The following is a 19,391-nucleotide window of genomic DNA, read 5'->3' as shown; positions in this document are numbered from 1 at the left end:
TTGGAATCAGCCCTGGGGTAAAATCGCGGCTCTGCCACTTACTAGCTGTGTGACCTCGAGGGAAGTCGCTTAACCTCTCTGAGTCTCAGTTTCCTTTCCCACAAAATGGGGATAATAACGCATCTTGTCCTGGGTGGATAAGATTTTAATAAAACAACATACTGGAAATTCCTGCACTCTGGTGAACTCAACAAGAGGTAGCCGTTATTGCTAGCACGGAGCTCTCCGTAAGGAGTGGGAAGGAGGGGACTCGCCAGTCAGGCAGTGTTGGCAATGGTCCTATGGGGCTCCTAGACCAGCCCCCAGGGTGTGCTGAGGAAGGATGGGGATGCAAATTCTCCCACAGATGGCCTCTGTTCCTACCCCCACCCCTCAGCCCCCAGCAGGACTCAGATATCAGTGCGACCCAGAAATGGACCCACACAACAGAAAGGGATGGTGTCACCTCTTCCCTGGAGTTGGGGAGGGAATACTGGATTCCAGCATGTGGAAGTGGAGTTTACAAAAGGAAACCTAGACATGGGAATCAGGGCTGTGACTTTGACAATTACTGTGTCCATGTCAATTTCCCCACTTTGATAATAATGCCTATGGAAGAAAATGCCCTTGCTCTCTAAGTAAATACACTGAAGCATTTCAGGGTAAAGGGGGAATCATGTCTGCAATTTACTGTCAAATGGCTTTGGGGGGAGAACAAAAGGATAAAACAGATATGGGGAAATGTTCATATTTGGAAGATCTGGATGAAGGGTATCCAGGAATTCTTGCAACTTTTCTGTAAGTTGGAAATTCTGCGATGTTAAGAAGTTATACAAAGGAAAAAGACAGCAGCTGTCAGGGGTTCTGTTTCCCCTTATTCTTTTCTGTCCTCCTGCTGAGAATCCGTTGGTGGTGTGAAGTGTGTGTGCCCAGCTCGCTTTCCCTCTCCTCTCTCTCCTCCTCCTCCTCCCTTCCCCCCTCCTCCTCTCTTCTCCACCTCTTTCATTTCCCCCTCCCTATGCTCCCCTCCACCTCTTCCGCCCCTCCTCCCCCTTCCCTCCCCTCCTCCACTCTCTCCTTCCCCCTCTTCCCCTAGCCCCCTCCTCCCCTCCTCCCCTCCTCTTCCCCAGAGCTCTGGGCCCCGCCGGCCCAGCACAGGCGCAGCCACTCGCGGCCCAGCGGCACCAGCTTTATTTGCGCGAGGGCGGGCGGGGTGCGGGCCGAGCGGGGATCGGGGCTGCGCGCCCCCCGCCCCTCCCCCTCCCCTCCCCCTCCCCGCCGGCTGGGCGGCTACACGATGGCGAACTGGCAGATGTAGGGCAGCTTGTCGCGGCAGCGCTTGTCGAACCACTTGCCGTTGGCCGCGCCGGCCAGGGCGGCGCAGTTCTCGGCCTTGCCGCCGTCGGGCTGCGCCGTGATCTCCGTCTCCCAGTTCTTGTAGGCGATGTGGCCGCCGGTCATGTCCACCCAGACACCCTCGGACGCCATGTCGTTGAGGCCCAGCCAGATCTCGGCCTCCGCGCCCACGCTCTGGCGCAGGTACTCGTACAGGGCGTCGTTCTCGGAGCCCGTCTGCGGGGTGCCCAGCGTGCCCCCGCGCGAGATGCAGTCCTCGCTCGCCTCGTGGAAGGTCTTGGCCTGGGTGAAGGCCAGAAAGCATTTCCTGTGCACCTTGGTACCCTTCAGGCAGACTGCGAGGGGGAAAGGGGGGAAGAGACGGCAATCAGCCAAGGTGTCCAGGGTCCCCAGCCCCAGGCCAACCCCCAGGGCCCGCCCACCCTCCTGCAGTCCCCGCCTCTGCGACCCCGTTGTGGGCCCTGGACAGCCCACCCCCACCCCAGGCTAGTGCTGTGATGGGCACTGAGGCAGAGCCGGGATCCCCGTGCCAGAGGACAGCCCCTTGCTCAAGGTCACCGCCCTTCCCTGGGCACCACATCCAGTGCCTGGCGGGGTGGTGGGGGGGGGGGGGTGCCAGTGTAGAGACAGGCTCAGCTCTGGTCAAGGCGGTGGAATTCTGAGGAGCCCTGTCCGCGTGGGAGGCTGTGAACCTCCAGGGAATCCGCAGACATGGGGGAGGGGGTGGAAGGGAAGAACTGCCTTTTGCCATGAACTTCGTGCCAGGAAGTCCATCACCTCACCTCAGGGGGCTAGTGCTGGCTAGGTTATATGGCCTTTGGCCAAGCACAAAGGTTAGACATGAGAGAGATGTTAGAGCTCCCCCAGTAATCTCCCCCTACACCTTCCACTCTACAGATGAGGAGACTGTCACCCAGAATGGCACCGTGCTTCTAAACTTTCTCTCTGGGGCAGATACTGTTGGTCAACCCAACCAACATCCATTCTCCATCCCCTTCTCCCTTGTCTGCCTCCACTACAGAGGCTGGGAAAGCTTCCTTCTTGCATCGAAGCTACAGGTGGTCATATGATAGAGCTCTGATCAATAAGGTGGGAACGGAAGACCTTCACTCTCCTGAGAAATAGCTGGGCCACCTTTTCTCCTACATCTTGCCTTGAATACCAGCAGGATGCCTGAAGCTGGGGCAGCCATTTTGGCACCATGAGGCAAAGCTTCTGAACAAAAACTTACAGCTACCCACTCTCAGACTCAATTTTTGTTTAAGCTACTGTTAGGTGTTCTGTTTACTGGAAGCAAAGCATGGTAGACTCTTCCCTTCTAGAGCCCCTTCACCCTACCTGCTATGTTAAGCAGGTTGTACAAAGTCACGTGTTTGTCCACCCTTCAACAACAATTTCCTGAGTGTTGATATGTGGCAGGCACTATGGTGGGCAATGTGGTGGAAGAGACAAGGCAATCAAATATGGCCCCTTTGTTCCTGGGGCTTACCATCTAGTGGGGGAGGCAGACTTAAATAAGCAAATGAATAGATTATTACAAACTGCAATAAATACGATGAAGGAAGGAACATCAATTTGTGGAGTTATAACTGAGGAGCCTGACTGAGATGAGGGATTACAGAGTTCTCAGACAGGGATGCCACATAGTAGGTGGATCTCGGGGGGAGTAATTCAGGCTGCCGGAACAGCAGGTACAAAGGCCCCGTGGTGGGAAGGACAGATTGTGGCACTTTAGAGGGACAGAAAGCTGGTCACTGTGCATGCTGAAAGGAGAGACCTGCGTGGGAGGAAGTGGGTGCAAACTGCCCAGTGAGAAGGATCTGGAGGTCTCTGAGGAGGCACGAGGGGAGCAGAGGACCCAAGGTTTGGGACATGCTGTCAGAGAAGCATCAGGTGAGAGGGTAGCTGTGACCACAGGGAGATTTGTAGATTGCCCAAGAAGGGGCAATCCAGGTGATAACTGGAAAGGCAGCACAGCAGAGCTAAGAGCAAGACTGTTCCTTCCAGCTGTTAGCAAGACACTCCATGTCTTTGTGGGAAATGGAGGCGGGTTATAGTAATAAGCCCCAGCAGGGGTTTTCTGTACATAGAGCACTTGGAGCAGTGCCAGGCCCGCAGGATGCTCATGTGTGAGTGTTATCTACTACTGTTTGTATTCTCTGTGCTCCCCAGGGCACACTTACAAAGGAGAAGGTGGGCTAGAGAAGCTATGAAAGGAACATGATGTGGGGCGGGGGGCGGAGAGAGAAAGATGAGCTGGCCGGGGAGGGGGCCTGACCTTGCCCCCAGGCTCTGCAGCTGTGTGCCTGTGTCCACCCTTGCTTGTCCGGTGAGCGCAGAGTCAGGAAGCCCCAAACCCACCTTTCCTCACACCCAGGGCGCACTGGGCAGGCTGCTCCCATCCAGATCCTCACCTACTAACCAACCAGGTGAGTGTGGGCGAGGAACATGACCTCTCTGTGCCTCAGTTTCCCCCATTTCAAATGGGTAGGATAAACCCCGCCTTGACATAATTAGGATGATGAAGAGCGTCAGCACCAGCAAATGCAGTGAGGCACAGGGGAGTGACGCTAATGTGCCCCTTAGGGCTGTGGGGGATGGGCTGAGTGGAGGGTCCTCTGGGGGCTCATGAGGAAGGCTGCTGTCCCTGCTCCACACAGCGCTCCTGGGGCCACGCTTCCGATGGGCGGTAATGGGGAGGCTTTTTGTCCTTCGAGAGCATTCCCATAGGCACACGTGTCGGGGGATCGGCCCGTGGAGGAGGGGGCTCCCTGGATCCTGACAGCTGGGGCCCCGGTCCTCAATGGAGACTTCCAGGCGCCTGCCTGGCTGCCCTTGCCTGAGCCCTTCTCGGCTGCGCTCCCCTCCCCACCCCCCACCGCCCCGCGCGTCTACGTTCACCTGTCTGCAGGGCCTGCTGCTCCTTCAACAGCGCCACCTCCTGGGCCAGGTTGTCCAGCTGGTTTTTGAGCTCCTCAAACATCTTCGGGGTCACAGCATCTAGGATGCACACAATCACAAAGCAGTGAAGAAGGCAGTGAGAGATGGGGGCGGGGCAAGGACGGACACAAAGACATGGAGTGTCTTGCTAACAGCTGGAAGGAACAGTCTTGCTCTTAGCTCTGCTGTGCTGCCTTTCCAGTTATCACCTGGATTGCCCCTTCTAGGGAGAAGCCCTCACTCTATCGGCCACAAGGTGGACAAGGGAAAGGAGGACCCTAGACCTTGATACTTTGCACTGCTTTCTCCCGGTCCCCGCTGATGGTAGTCTGAGGAATCGCTTGTCATTCTCCACCTGCCCAGAGACCCACCCTTCACCTGCTCTGATTCAAGAGAGACCTGTGGTTTGTTGAGGAGTGTAGCTGGGGGTCGTTTGGAGTTGGGATTGGTAGGGGCCGGGGAGGGGGGCATCCCCTACCACCCTCCCAGCTCCAGAGGAGAGCAAAGCATAGGAAGCAGAACCAGATGCCCTTGAGACCTGCCAAGTTCACCTCCCAAGGCTGGAGCAACGGGACACGGACCAGCAGAGCATGCGCTCCAGCCCAGGGCGTGGTGTGGCGGAACAGGTGCTCATGTGCAAGGACACTGAGGTCTTGAGGATGTGAGTAACCTGGGGCAAGTTGCTCATCTGTGAAAGGGGATGATAATGGCCCCACTTTAGGGGACTCTGAAGAAAATAGAGACTAAGAGTGAGAAAGCACGTGGCTCACAACAGACCCTGTGACCCATGGAAGCATCTCTTCCAGAGTCCCACTTCACAAACAGGAAACCAGAGCCAGATGAAGATGGAAGAGCTCAGAGCCAGCAGGGGTCAGGGCTGGCTGAACCCAGGGCGCATATGGTTCTGGGCTTGATCCCCCACACCCACTTGTGACAGCCCAGGACCAGAGTCCTAATGTGAGCCATCCTGAGCACAAAAACCTGTTGGGAGCTGGTTGTGCGGGAGCCAGCAGGGGAAGGTGGGAAGCGTCTCTGTGTGTGTGTATGTGGAGGGCTCTGTGGGTGGACCCCTGTCTTACTGAAATCCCAGGGGCTTCAGAAAAGGCTGTGTGGCTTGGGGTGGAAGGCGGGGAAGTGCTTCCATGGTCCATTTAGCTGTGCCTGCATGGAGTCCAAGGTCATGAGCGATGAAGTCAGAGCTTTTGTCCACCCATAAGATGCTTTTGCACCTCAGGAATCTCAGGAAACAAATGCAAGCAAGAAACATACTTGTATATACAGAAACTAGTGATGTAATTTACCAAATATGAGGAAAATAACACCAGAATGAGCAAGGGAAAAAAAGGGGGGGGGGATTTAGGGTTGGCAAACTAGCCTGGCAGGGTTATGTGTGCCTCGTGCTGGGCCTCTGTCTTGGCAAGTTCATGGCAGCTCTGTACCAGTCATATAATGTATCAGCACAGGGTGTCAAGTTAGGTGGTGCAGGCTGGATACTGCACAAAGGCACTCAGCTGAGGGGACTAGTGGGGGCTCATGTCTAGTCCCTAGCCTTGCCCTGGCTATGCTGGGTCAGATCAGAGAAAGGGGTGCCTTTCTACAGTTTGGCAGCTCAGAAAGGTACCTTTGTAATTTGCACCCAGGTGCCCATGTGTGCAAGGGGTCCTCCAGGAACTGGTCAAGGAGGAAGGCACTAACAGTACTCTACCCGAGGAAGGTGTATGAGTAGGGAATGTCTACAGCTCTGGGCGAGGAATCAGGAGGCCCTGTGCTACCCCTCTCCGTTTTTGAGCCTCAGGTTCCTGATGCCTGTGATTGAAATGGACACCCTCCAGGTTCCCCAGTCCCTGTTCTGAGTGCCTGTGAGCCCCCTGCAGCCAACCTGCCCACCTGAGCCTCCCTGCCAGGTGTGGCCACACAGCCACTAGAGCTCTAGCCACCTGAGCCTTCCCGGCATGCATTACCCCCAGCTGACCTCATATAGCCGGCTAGGGAGACACCTCCCACCTAGGAGCAGATGAGCTCCTGTAAGCACCCAGAGCTCTCCCCTGACCCTGGCCAGGGAAGGGGGGAGCTTGCCACACAGCCATCCTCTCTTCCCTTTGCCAGCCTCCCCTATCTGTTCATCCCCCCCAACCCCATCCCAGGCACCACGTTGCTCCTCCTCTGGACTCCCTCCCCCGCTTGTGCCCACGGCACCTAGAGCTAGTTTGTTTCTGGGATTCTCAATCGTGGTAGCTCCTTGGAATCACTGGAGATTTGTGGAAAAGGCAGATGCTGCTCCATCCCCCGACCCCCAGATCCAGCATCTCCAGGGGTGGGGTGCGCAGGCTCCTGGATTGTAACAGATTCCAAGATGGTGCTGGCACCCAAGTGAGAGCCACCAAAGTTCCTGGGCTGATTTACACCTTAACAAGCAGGGTGGTGACCCTTCCCTAGGGTGCTCGGCCACCAAAGTTCCTGGGCCGATTTGCACCTTAACAAGCAGGGTGGTGACCCTTCCCTAGGGTGCTCGGCCACCAAAGTTCCTGGGCCGATTTGCACCTTAACAAGCAGGGTGGTGACCCTTCCCTAGGGTGCTCAGCCCATATATCGGCGCCTCTGTGGAAAAGCGCTCTGGAAGCATTTGCTGGTGGAAGGAAACAAACCAGGTGAGTCACAGCACACCGAAGCGGGTTCCTGCAAGAGGCCAGGGCTGGACAGAACATTCCACCAGTGTCGTCAGCGGTCCCACAGGTTTCCAGGGCGCCCCCTCTGTGGAGACCCCCTAGGGCCAGGTTTGCATGTGATGGCGCCGGAAAGGACCAAGTCATTTTCTGGTTTGGCCTTCTCCTTTTTCATATGATACATGATTTGCATGATGAAATAACTAAATACTACATCTCTGGGAGTTGAGACATTAGCAACTATTTTCCACATTTAAAAATTCTATTATCTGCTTTTGGAACTGTGCCTCCTTTAGAAGACCATCCCTGGGTGGTAATTTAGGTAATGCTCATGGACACAGTCATGTGTGATATTGACTCTTTGCATTTTCATGAAAATTTTGCAGGAGGTAATACCTGCATATACCTTTTCAGAAACCCAAACAGTTCAAAACATTACAGTCTCCTTTCTGACTGACATTGCATTCAGCTCCCCAGTTTTTCTTCCCAGAGGTAATCACTGTCACTAACTCTTGTGGATCCTTCCAGAAAAAATCTGACTCACATAAAAGGAAATGTGGGGGTGCCTGGGTGGCTCAGTCGTTAAGCGTCTACCTTCGGCTCCGGTCATGATCCCCAAATCCTGAGATCGAGCTTTGCATCAGGCTCCCTACTCCGCCGGAAGCCTGCTTCTCCCTCTCCCACTCCCCCTGCTTGTGTTCCCTCTCTCGCTGTCTCTCTCTCTTTCAAATAAACAAATAAAACCTTTAAAAAAAATAAATAAAAGGAAATGTGTATTTGTATATAAACCCACACTTCAAAATAAATGTCTGCATGGAATCCATTCTGTTTTGAACTTTCTGTTCTTAACTTTATAAACTGAACCTTGGAGGTCATTATCTGTCATCCACACATCTGCTCCGTTCTCTGTCACAGCCCTGGGTGGGTGGGTGGGTGGGGGGGCATCTCCACTGTCCCAAGGGACCTTTCCACATTCCACTAGTCCACAGCAACGGGCAGCTATCCATCTACAGAGGAGGCTCAGAGAGCAGCCTGAGGACGGCCCACAGCCCCTCGCCTTGCCTCTTCCAGGCTCTTGGCTCTGGCTGCCCCTTTCTCTGCCTAAATCCACATTCTTATTCCCTGGAACTCTCTCTCGGAGCCTTAGAGCCTCAGAGCCTCAGAGTCCTGTGGGGGTGACAGGCCGGTTCATTGCCATGGTGTTTCACTAATGTTGTCTCAACACAGCCTGGGGTGACCTCACCACAGGCACGCAGGCCTCCAAGGGCAGGCCCTGCAGCAGCCAAGGCAACCCAAGGACACCCCAAACCCAGAGGCAATGGACGGCATGCAAACCTGCTCCTGGCATCCTAGTTTGGGTTCCCACATTTTGTTTTCTCAAGACTGCGTGATACGCTATCCCATGGAGAATTAACTGGGTCCTTTTTTTCCCTGTGCATGAAGTAGATCATAGGGGCCAAGCACTGGGCTTTATAGCATTAAATCCTAACCAGATGGCTTTCTTTTGGCAAATGCCACCATCCCCATTTTATAGTGGAGTAACCCCAGGTTTGGAGATTACAAAGCAGAGCCCATTGGCATTGCCATACCCCAGGTTTGATTTCTTTAACATATAGGAGGGTGGAGATGGGGGGAGTGGGTGTCGGTTTAGAAGATCTGGAAGGTTCTGTCTCATTTTAAGAGTCTGGGATCCTTCCAAGTCTGACAACCGCCCCTGATACTGAAGATACAGGGTCCAGGGGTAGCTCACAAAAGTTCCCTGGACTTATCAAGAAGGAATATGAAGGGAAGGAACATAAGAAGCCTTGACAAAGAGGGTGATCAAAGAGGGACAGGAGCCCTGTCCCCCTCCTTACCTTTCTTGACATTTGCAGCCTTCTTGACCTTGGGGGTTGGCTGCTCAGCGGTGACCTGGGTCAGGAGCGAGAAGAGGCAGAGGAGCAGGTAGGCCCCCCAAAGCTCCATGCTGTTGCTCCGGCTGGGGCTGCAGCTGCTGCCTGCTTTGGCCTGGGTCCGGAGAGGAGTGGCGGCCACCGCCCGGCCCGCAAGTCTTAAGGCAGCAGCCACGGAGACCTCTGTCCAGGAAACCCTCCCAGACGGGGCTGCGTGGCTTGCCAAAAAAAAAAAAAAAAAGAAGAAGAAGAAGAAAGAAAGAAAGAAAAGCCTGCAAAAGAGGCAGGCCTGAGAGAGCCTGGCTGCCCGGGGAACACCCACCCAGCGATCTGGCCCTGCCTTCTAAAGCAGACTCACTGTTTTCTAGAATTCTTTTTTTTTTTTTAAAGATTTTATTTATTTATTTGACAGACAGAGATCACAAGTAGGCAGAGAGGCAGGCAGAGAGAGAGGAGGAAGCAGGCTCCCTGCCGAGCAGAGAGCCACATGAGGGGCTCGATCCTAGGACCCTGGGATCATGACCTGAGCCGAAGGCAGAGGTTTTAACCCACTGAGCCACCCAGGCGCCCTGTTTTCTAGAATTCTGATATATACACGGTCGTTGTCCGAGTGCACATCTCTTGAGCAGTTTCGTTGGGCAGGAGTAGACGTGCCCCCTTCCCCAGCATTAGCTCAAAACAGGTACACTCCGTGACCTGGGGCTCGGCGCCTGAGTGCATAGATAATTTTGTGGTTCTGTCTTTATACATTCGGTGCATCTTTGGGTAAAAATACCAGGGAATCCTCTCCTTGCTTCACGTTTCTGTCTCTCCACCATCCTATCCTGAAGCAGAGGTGACCACAGGGGGAGAGGGGGAAGACACGGGACGGGGTGGAGCAGGAAGAAAAGACCGTCCTGGCCCAACAGGGTGGAGAAAGGCATCCGGGGGGGATGCAGGGACAGGGACCCTGTATGGAGAGCTGGGGTCCAAGTGAGGAGAAGAGGAGATGATCCTGCATGGGAGGTCGGGTGTGGGGGCATGGACGGGTAAGAGGTAGGTTACATACAGGGCTCCAATCCATCAAATCAGCAAATCTGTTATAGACAAAAGGAGCCGGTTTTCTCATCATCTGAGACGGGAGGGGCCAATTCAGAGAGGCAGGTAACTACTAGAATGGTGGAGGATATCCCATGATGGCAGATAACCATTAGAGCCATCGCTGTACGACTGTGGACTTCAACACATAAAGATGTGCCCATGCGTTTAGATGGATATGTGCACATCGGGCCCCTAGCTGTCACTGGGAGGGCCGTGGAGCAGCAGCCCCTCCAAGGCCCCCAGCACCCCTAGCCTCTAAGCACTGGCTTCTCAACCCAGCTTCCGGCGAAAGGGAACCAGAGCACCTGGGCGAGAGGCCTGATTCCAGGGCCCGGGCAGGGAAAGTCAAAAATGAACAAGTTGTTTTTCCAGAAAGCAGGCAAGTGAGTGCTCAAGGGATGACGGAGACATGCTGAGAGCACTCAGAGCCAGCTTGGGGAGCTCCCAGGGCCCGACGGTCAGCAACTGCGGTGGCAACAATAAAGGAAGAAACCGCAGCACGCCCAGGTGTAAGTAAGTGGAGACGCTGATTATCCGATGAGGAAAGGGATATTTTCAGAGATCCAGATAACTTGTCCACAAAACGCTTTTCCCTTAAAAAGAGAAAAAGAGTAAGGAAGGAAGACTGGCAGACACTACTTCATCCATTGAGCCCAGTAAGCCTCCCAGCTCGTGGGGCAGGTGGGAAGCCTGCAGCCCCCAAGATCCTGATGGGAACGCACCACCATGTCCGTCCATCCGTCCATGAGATTCTTGCCAAAGAAACATCACACAGACGACTGAGCCGCTGAGGCCTTACTCACAAATGTTTCGGGGGACCAATGCTCTCGACATGGGAATTGTCAATTTTCCGTGAGCACAGGATTGTTTGCAAAGAAAATACAGTACTCTGTAATTTGGCCTTTTCTTCTAAGAAGCCTGCTGAGGAGCCCTCTGTTGAGCCCACCCTTGGATTTGGGGAGGGATCTGGGTCAAGAACAAGCACCCCCAGCCCTTTAGTGCCAGGAGTGGGGGAGCAGGCGGAGGAGGGCAGCGCACGGCAAGAGAAAATGTGCTGTATTTTTCTTTCACTAACTCCTTTGGTTTCCTGGTTTTCTCACCTTGGCTCTTGGGGCGCCAAGGAAATGGAAGGAGTTTGTTTCAACTATGGGGCAGCCACCTATGGGCACCCCACATTCTCAATCCTAAACACGAATGGGGGTGGAGATGGGAAAGAAAGAAAGCTGGAGAGGCAGACGGGGCCGAAAGCAAAGGGATGCTCCAGCCACCCTAACACACTCTGGACACAGACCAGAGGGAATCAAGGCCAGCAAAGAACCAAGCAGGGAGGGCTGTGATCAGAACCCCCTGTGGAGAGAGTGTTTTGACAGCTGAGTGGGCTGGACTGAGCGGTCCTGGGGAGGTACCGGGGACCCATGAAACACCTGTCCCGCACGAGCCCCCAAGCAAGGTGGGATCACAGCGTCACTGGGGGAGCGGGACTCTTTCCTGCTCAACCTGGCAAGTAACCTCTCTGTTGTCCAGGAAGGGGGCTTTTGTAGAGAGCTTTCTAGAAGGTAGGGAGCAGTGTCTGGATTTTTTACCCTGCAGCTTTTCCCAGGTGTGTGTACGTGTGTGTGCCTGTGTACATGTATGACTGTGTGTGCGTGTGTGTGTGTGTGTGTGTGTGTGTGCATGCACTACACAGAGCTCCTCTATAAGCAACCGGGAGTCACCCATGCTGTTAAAATGACTTATGCAGGGGTCCCTTGGTGGTTCAGTTGGTTAAGCATCTGCCTTCAGCTCAGGTCATGATCCCAGGGTCCTGGGATCGAGCCCTGCATTGGGCCCCCTGGTCTACAGGAAGCGTGCTTCTCCCTCTCCCACTCCCTCTGCTTGTGCTCTCTCTCTCTCTCTCTCACTGTCAAATAAATAAATAAAATCTTTTTTTAAAAATTACTTATGTAAAAATCACGGTGGGGGTTGTCTTTTGGCTCGGGGCCTCCTCATGTTTAAGCTTGGTACGTCTCCCAAGGAGGGTTTCTGCAGCCTCTGAGATACACCGACAGCCCTGGGAGAGGACAAGCTCATCACACACTTCGAATTTGCACCCATCACCAGCATCCTCAGGCTCACCTTTTAAAAGGGAGTCCAATCCTGTGAATATTGTTGCCCTTTGGGCATCTGACTCTTGGTTTGGGCTCAGGTCATGATCTCAGGGTCCAGAGATCGAGGCCCCTGTTGAGTTGGGCTCTGTGCCCAGAGGGGAATCTGCTTGAGATTCTCTCTCTCTCTCTCTCTCCATCCCCCTGACCCTCTCCCCCTCTCATGTTCTCCCTCTGCCTCTCTCTCCCTCTCTGAAAGAAATAAATAAATCTTTAAGTCTCTAAAATATATCACTATTTTTGTGACCCAATTTTGGCATCTCATTTTTTAGTGGCTTTGGAAGGCCTCGAAGAATGCGTGTGGCCCACTGTCTGTCGGCATCCGAGTTTTATAAAAAGTAGGCTGAAAGATGCAGTCAGGTATGACCACCCCTCAGCGTGGGAAGCTCCTTTCCTTTGACTCTCTCCACCGTCCCCCTGTGCTTGCTTAAACCCCTCCTGGATGAGCAGCTCATCACTCTGCAAAGCAGCCTGGCTCCAGTGTGAGGCTCTCAGCCTATTGCCAAGTCCTCCGGCAGAGAGAAGGGGAGGAACCCAGGATGAGGCGGGCAGACATCTGAAATTGGCCATTGTGATCCCCTTCTGTGTTCCTTTCTCCTCTTTCTCCTGCGTTCCTCTACAACATGGTTCCGGGACCATTTTTAACCTTCTGGAAAATCACCTTTAGCTAGGAGTCCACTCGTGATGGACCTCATGGTGGTACAGCTCCCAGAACGAGACACGTTCTCAAGGGGTCTGCCGGTCGTCGGATGCTCACCATTCAAAAAGATGGAGATTCCTGGTCTTTTTGTAGCCACCACATTAATGCTGAGCTCCCAACCATTAAATGTCCAGCTCCCCATTCTCCACCACCCACTGTCCCTGGCTGGGTGGTGACCGCCACTGGGGACACTTGCAATGCACTTGCTCACAGCCCTGGTGGCATCCATGGATTTCCTCCTCCCGGAATGAAAGCTCCCCTCTGCTGGCCCTGTCCGTGAGGCCTCGGCCAGCCAGAAGAGCAGCAAGTAGGGGGTGGTTTCAGCCAGGAGTGGGATGCTAACATTCACTAGTGACAGCCCCCCTCCACCCCGGACATGTCTGTGCACGAATATATCACCCTCAGGGGCCAGTCTTTTTTTTTCTTAATTAACATATTATTTGTTTCAGGGGTACAGGTCTGTGATTCATCAGTCTTACACAATTCACAGCACTCACCACAGCACATATCCTCCCCAGTGTCCATCACCCAGCCACCCCATCCCTCCCACCCCCTCCGCTCCAGCAACCCTCAGTTTCTTTCCTGAGATTAAGAGTCTCTTATGGTTTGTCTCCTTCTCTGGTTTCATCTCGTTTCATTTTTCCCTCCCTTCCTCTATGATCCTCTGTCTTGTTTCTCAGATTCCTCATATCAGAGAGATCATATGATAATTGTTTTTCTCTGATTGACTTATTTCGCTTAGCATGATACCCTCTAGTTCCATCCACATCGTTGCAAATGGCAGGATTTCATGGTTTTGATGGCTGTATAATATTCCATTGTATGTATATACCACATCTTCTTTATCCATTCCTATGTGGTTGGACATCTAGGTTCTTTCCATAGTTTGGCTATTGTGGACATTGCTGCTATAAACATTCGGGTGCATGTGCCCCTTCAGATCACTACATTTGTATCTTTAGGGTAAATACCCAGTAGTGCGATTGTTGGGTCATAGGTAGCTCTATTTTCAACTTTTTGAGGAAACTCCATACTGTTTTCCAGAATCGCTGCCCCAGCTTGCATTCCCACCAACAGAGTAGGAGGGTTCCAGGGGTCAGTCTTTTTGTGCCAATTTTCCTGCACGGAGATGGTCTTAATGACAAAGCCCAGAGGCAGAAAAATCAGAAGAGAGCTCTGACAGGCATATTTCAGTATCTAAGCACGTTCTGTTTTTTTTCTCTCTCCAAAGCTGTTGGAAGTCCAAGTTATATAAAACAATCTCTGGCCACCCCACCCATGTCAGCCCAAATGACATACAAACTTCTGGCCCAACATGCAGCCACGCCCCACCCTGTCCCCTCGCCCTGCACAGCTGTTTCCTTTTAGTCCTGCTAGCCCAGTGTCAACAGGAATGTGGCCCATATATGAAGGCAGAGAACTTTCCACACTCTCCTCAAGGGTAAGAGTGTCCTGGGTACACATCTCCAAAAAATATGGCAAAGGCAGTCTCAGCCCTTAATCAAATCCAAAGCCAAATGGCACACAACCTTGGCCTCAGTGACCCTCATTAGGAAAGTCCTTTGTTCCTTTGCAAAGCTTGTTGGTCTGGGGCTGTCGTTCATTCAACAAGAATTGCTTCTGTCCTTGCGTGCCAGGCCCTGGGGCACAGGATGGCGGGAGAGGCAAGATACCACTCTTGACTCTCATTGGAGTTCCCATTCCTTGTTTGTTCTGTCCCTAAAGGTGAGCAGTGTCCCCATGGAGAGAGAACTGGAGTCCTGGATTTCCAATCCAGCTCAGACACCTGGCATTTGCATCCTTTCGAGCAAGTTATTCAAGACCCAGATTCCCCATCCATGAAGAGGAGTAATAATCTCGACCCTGCCTACACAATGGAATCCTTGCAAGGAAGACATGGAGATCCTATGTATGAGGCAGCTGGGCAACATGCAAAAGTGTGGGAGGAGGGGGAAGACTGCTCTGAGAAGCCACACGGACTTCATAGCTCAATGGCCTCCTTCAGCCCCTCTATCCTCTCCACTCCAGGGCCAAGACATGACCTAATCTGTACATTGTGACGGATAAACTAGGCATGCTCTGCCCAGTTCTGCACTTACCTGGTGTCTTCAACTCTAACAACTCACACAAGAAACAGAAAACCCCATTAGCTCTATAGGATACTACACATTTCAATCTACATTACTAGAACTCCCTGTCTCCCCCAGACAGCCCAAGAACTCAAAAACTATAAACCCAGACGTGCCTTTAGGGATCCTGAAGTTTCCAAATCATCCCCCTACCCTGCGCCATCTTGCCAGACATTTTGCTGGTTTCTCTTTTGCCCCCATGAGATCCTTCTAGGAGCACCAAATCTGATCCTCAGCCTATGACTAGAATTGGCAAATGGCCCCAAGGAAGAAAATGGCTGGTGACAGCCTGCTGGCTTCTGAAGATCTCTCCCTTCTGTGGTATTCTTTCAAAGAACAAGCTTTTGGTTTCATTGATTTTCTCTATTGATTTCCTGTTTTCAATCCCATTGCTTTCTGCTCTCATTCTTGATATCTCTCTTCTTCTGCTTATTTTGGGCTTAACTTGTTTTTCCTGTTTCCTAGGGTGGAAGCTTCACAGACTGATTTCAGATCTTTCTTCTTTTCTAATATACACTTTCCATTGCTATAACTTTCCCTCTAGGAACTGCTTTAGCTGCATCCCACAAATTTTGATAAGTTGTGTTCTCATCTTCATTTAGTTCAAAAATTTTTTTAAGATTTTATTTATTTATTTGACAGACAGAGATCACAGGTAGGCAGAGAGGCAGGCAGAGAGAGGAAGAGAAGCAGGCTCCCTACCAAGCAGGGAGCTCGATGCGGGGCTCGATCCCAGGACCCTGGGATCATGACCTGAGCTGAAGGCAGAGGCTTTAACCCACTGAGCCACCCAGGTGACCCGCATTTAGTTCAAAATATTTTCTAATTTCACTTGAGACATCTGCTTTGGCCTAGATGTTACTTAGAAGTGTGTTGTTTAATCTCTAAGTTTTGGGGGATCTCCCATCTATCCTTCTGTAACTGACTTCTAGTTTAATTCTGTTGTGATCTGAGAGCAAACCGTTGTGTGATTTCTGCTCTTTTAAATTGGTTAAGGTGTGTTTTATGGCCCAGAATGTGGTCTATGTTGGTGAATGTTCCATGTGAGCTTGCGAAAAGTTTGTATCCAGCTGTTGATGAAGTAGTCTATAGATGTCCATTGTAGCCAATCGACTGATGGATTTATGATTTAGTGTCTGACATTAATTTGGGAGAAATGTTCAGTCGTTATCATCTCAAATATTTCTACTGTTCCTTTCTCACCTTTTCTGGAATTTCCATCATACATACAGTACACATTTTATCATTGTCCCACAATCCTTGCATATTCTGTTCTGCTTCTCAGTCTTGGTTCCCTTTGCTTTTCATTTGGGGTGGTTTCTATTGATAGATCCTCAAGCTCAGAGATTTCCTCTGCCACGTGCAATCCACTGGTCAACCCATAGGCATTCTTCTTTTCTGTTACAGTGTTTTTCTCCCTAGCAATTCTTTTTGGTTCTTTTGTAGGATTTCCATCTCTATGCTTACATGCTTACACATTTCCCATCTGTCCTTGCATGCTGTCTAATTTATCCATTAGAGCCCTTACATATTAACCAGAGTTTAATTTGAGTTTTAAATTCCCAGTCTGTTAATTCCAGTATCCCTGCCAGATCTGGTTTCTGGTGCTTGCTCTTTTTCTCCAAAGTGCGTTTTTCGTTTTTTAGTGTGCCTCATGACTTGTTACACTTTGTGGCCAAACACAATGTACTGGGTAAAAGGAACTGCTGTACATAGGCCTTTAGTAAGGTGCTGATGAGGTGTGGGGGAGGGGAAGTGATCTGCGGCAGGGCCAAGTCTTTCAGTGCACCTGTGCCCCAGAACCTCACATTGCATCTCAGCTCCCTGAATCTGACTCCCACCACCACACCCTCCACCTCACACACACACCCCTAGGCGGGACAGGATGGCTAGAATGGGCTTGAGGTGGGTATCTGCCTTCCTCCAGGTCAGGTAGGCTCTTTCTCCCAAGGGAAGGCCTTGTGAAGAATGGGGTGCTCTGCATATTTCAAAATGGCCCTTCCCCTCCTCCTCCTGCCACCTGCTAGAGCCATGAGAGGATTTCTCTGTAATTCACTGAGAAGCAGGTTGAGCTCCTAGAGAGAAAACTCACAGCAGTGTGGGGGGCCCTTGATGGCTGGGTCTCCCTGGAGGTGTTAACTCTCAGAGTCGTCCACATTGACCCTCTAGCAATTTGCCAGTTAGAGTTCAGGTTTTCCTTCCCCAGTTGGGTTCCCAGTAGCTTGTGGCGCTCTGTATTTGTTTGTTGGTCTCTTCAATTTGGGGAGTAGTGGTTGGCTCTGTGACCTCACTTCTCTTATGGATCGCTAAGAAGAGTTGTTGCCTTTTTTTTTTTAAAGATTATTTATTTATTTGAGAGAGAGCGAGTGCAACCAGGGGGAGCAGCAGAGGCAGAAGGAGAAGCAGGTTCCCCACCAAGCAGGCTCAATTCCAGGACCCTGGGATCATGACTTGAGCTGAAGGCAGACACTTAACCCACTTGAGCCCCGTAGGCACCCCAAGAGTTGTTACTTTTTCTGTGTGTTCAGTTCTGGTATCTCCTCCTTTTACTTCAGGTGATTGCCAGGTCCCAACTTCAAGGGTCTATCCCAGCAGTGAATTAGGAAAACTCGGATCTCCTTACCAAGACATTTAAGGTCATTTTCAGTCATAATATGTCCATGGCCCCAAGGTTCCCTCCCACTCCTATTTCCCTGATCCATGCCAAGTCAGGTCTTGCAATTATTTCTATAAGGAATCTATTCCTTCCCACACCAGAAACTGCAATTCCCAGCTCAGGCTGGGCTGTAATAGGACTCTAGTCATTGGTCTGGAAACATCGAGGGAAGGTGGGGCAAAGGTTGGCAAATATCATCTCTGCCTCATGTACAGTCTCTGCACGGAAGCGGTCTGGTGCTTCTCTCAGGAAATGGCTATTCTCCTTCAGTGAGGGGACTGGGGCTTCTGCCTGCTTAAAGCATTCAGGTGAATATTGGGGATAAAGATTCCATCTTTATCCCAGGTCCGAGTCCTTTTCTTTCCTGACAATAGCCCTGACTTTGGCAGGGGAGACCAGCCCAGGAGGCAGCTTATCTCCTCTGGGGCTTTGCCACTCTGGCACAAGCAAATCCAAGGGACAAATGTCAGTACATTCTACCAGTAACTGCAGGTCCGTCTCTTGAAACTGTTCCGTGAAGGCGCTCTGGTTTTTACAGCACATCACAAGTTGGTGGTTTCATTTTTTTTTTTCAAAGACCTTTCATCATTACTAGAAGCTAGTTAACTAAACAACTCTTACAAGTACTGCGGGCTCCATACGTCCGTGTGGTAGAGCTTTCACATGACCCAACACCTCCTCTCCCGGACCTCATCCCAACCACCCTGCAGGCAAGTCTTGGTAATGATGATGCTATAGGATGGCCTAGTTTGTGGCCGACCCACCTGCCACCACCAACAGGGACTTCGCAGCCATCGGTAAATCACTGCTCCCGTTTTCAAGACCCATTTGAAGGTCCTGCTTTTTAAGGCCACTTCTAGTACCAAATGCTTAGTCTAGTACCAAATCGAAGCCTGAGACAAGGACTCACGTTTTGGTAGTTTATTTGGGATGTGGTCCCATAAGGAACAGGAAGGATGGACTGGGGAGGGTAAACCAGGAAGGATTGGATTGACCAGGGTCATGGGCACCAGCGGCGTGATGTGTTGAACGCACCAAACACCTCCGGGAACTGTCCACCCACGGATCAGATGGAGCAGCCTTTCCTCACCAGTTGCTGCCCCCCACTGGTTGCCTCAGGAGGCGCCAAGTCCCCAGCACTTCGGGGCTGTGCACAATCCCAGGCTGAGTGAGCTAATATCCTAAACTGATGTATTCCCAGGCTTGGATAGACATGACTTAGGAGACCAAGAACTCACAGAAACAACAGAACCAACTTGAATATTCTGTACATTGCATTCCCTGATGTTTTACTGGCCACTACAGACAGCACTGCTTCTGCGGGATGAAGCGTGGGTCTCTCCAGGTCTCATCGGCGGTTCCCTTTCACGTGTGATGTTCACTCCTGACCGGTACGGGTGGCCTGGGAAAGGCGGTGGCAGAGACAGATGCTAATTGATTTCTCCCCTCCATTCTCACTGTAACTGCTCCACCGGTCAGCCCCGTCGGGTAGCAGTCAGGCACTCAGTCTCGCAAAGACACATCTGCCTGATGTCTTTAATCATCAGGACTGACGCTTCTTTTTTTAAAGATTTCATTTATTTATTTGACACACACAGAGAGAGAGAGAGTACAAGCAGGGGGAGCAGCAGGCAGAGGGGAAAGAGAGAAGCAGGCTTCCTGCCGAGTAGGGAGCCTGCTTTAGGGCTCCATCCCAGGACCCTGGGATGATGACCTGAGCCGAAGGCAGAGGTTAATGACTGAGCCACCCAGGCACCCCAGGACTGAATTTTCTAAACTTGACTCAAACTCCAGCTGTATCTTGACCACTGTCAATGTCCCATCACTCCTGACTGCCAGGAGTTGACGGATG

General features: G+C 51.8%; 1 protein-coding gene across 1 annotated transcript; it reads right to left on the bottom strand.

The window, feature by feature from the left end:
- Positions 1 to 1,247: 1,247 nt before the first annotated feature.
- CLEC3B (C-type lectin domain family 3 member B) lies at positions 1,248 to 9,059 on the bottom strand. Its single transcript, XM_032867824.1, has 3 exons — positions 8,795 to 9,059; positions 4,237 to 4,335; positions 1,248 to 1,670 (listed from the first exon to the last, which is right to left on the bottom strand). Exons 1-3 carry the CDS (start codon positions 8,901 to 8,903, stop codon positions 1,270 to 1,272), a joined length of 609 nt encoding a protein of 202 aa, XP_032723715.1. The 5' UTR covers positions 8,904 to 9,059; the 3' UTR covers positions 1,248 to 1,269.
- Between the last annotated feature and the right edge of the window lie 10,332 nt (positions 9,060 to 19,391).

This window comes from Lontra canadensis, unplaced genomic scaffold, assembly GCF_010015895.1.
Source record: "Lontra canadensis isolate GAN:19392208 unplaced genomic scaffold, GSC_riverotter_1.0 scaffold35, whole genome shotgun sequence".
Classification (NCBI taxonomy): Eukaryota; Metazoa; Chordata; class Mammalia; order Carnivora; family Mustelidae; genus Lontra; species Lontra canadensis.
The sequence above is the reverse complement of the archived record's forward strand: the minus strand, read 5'-3'. Positions and strand labels throughout refer to the sequence as shown.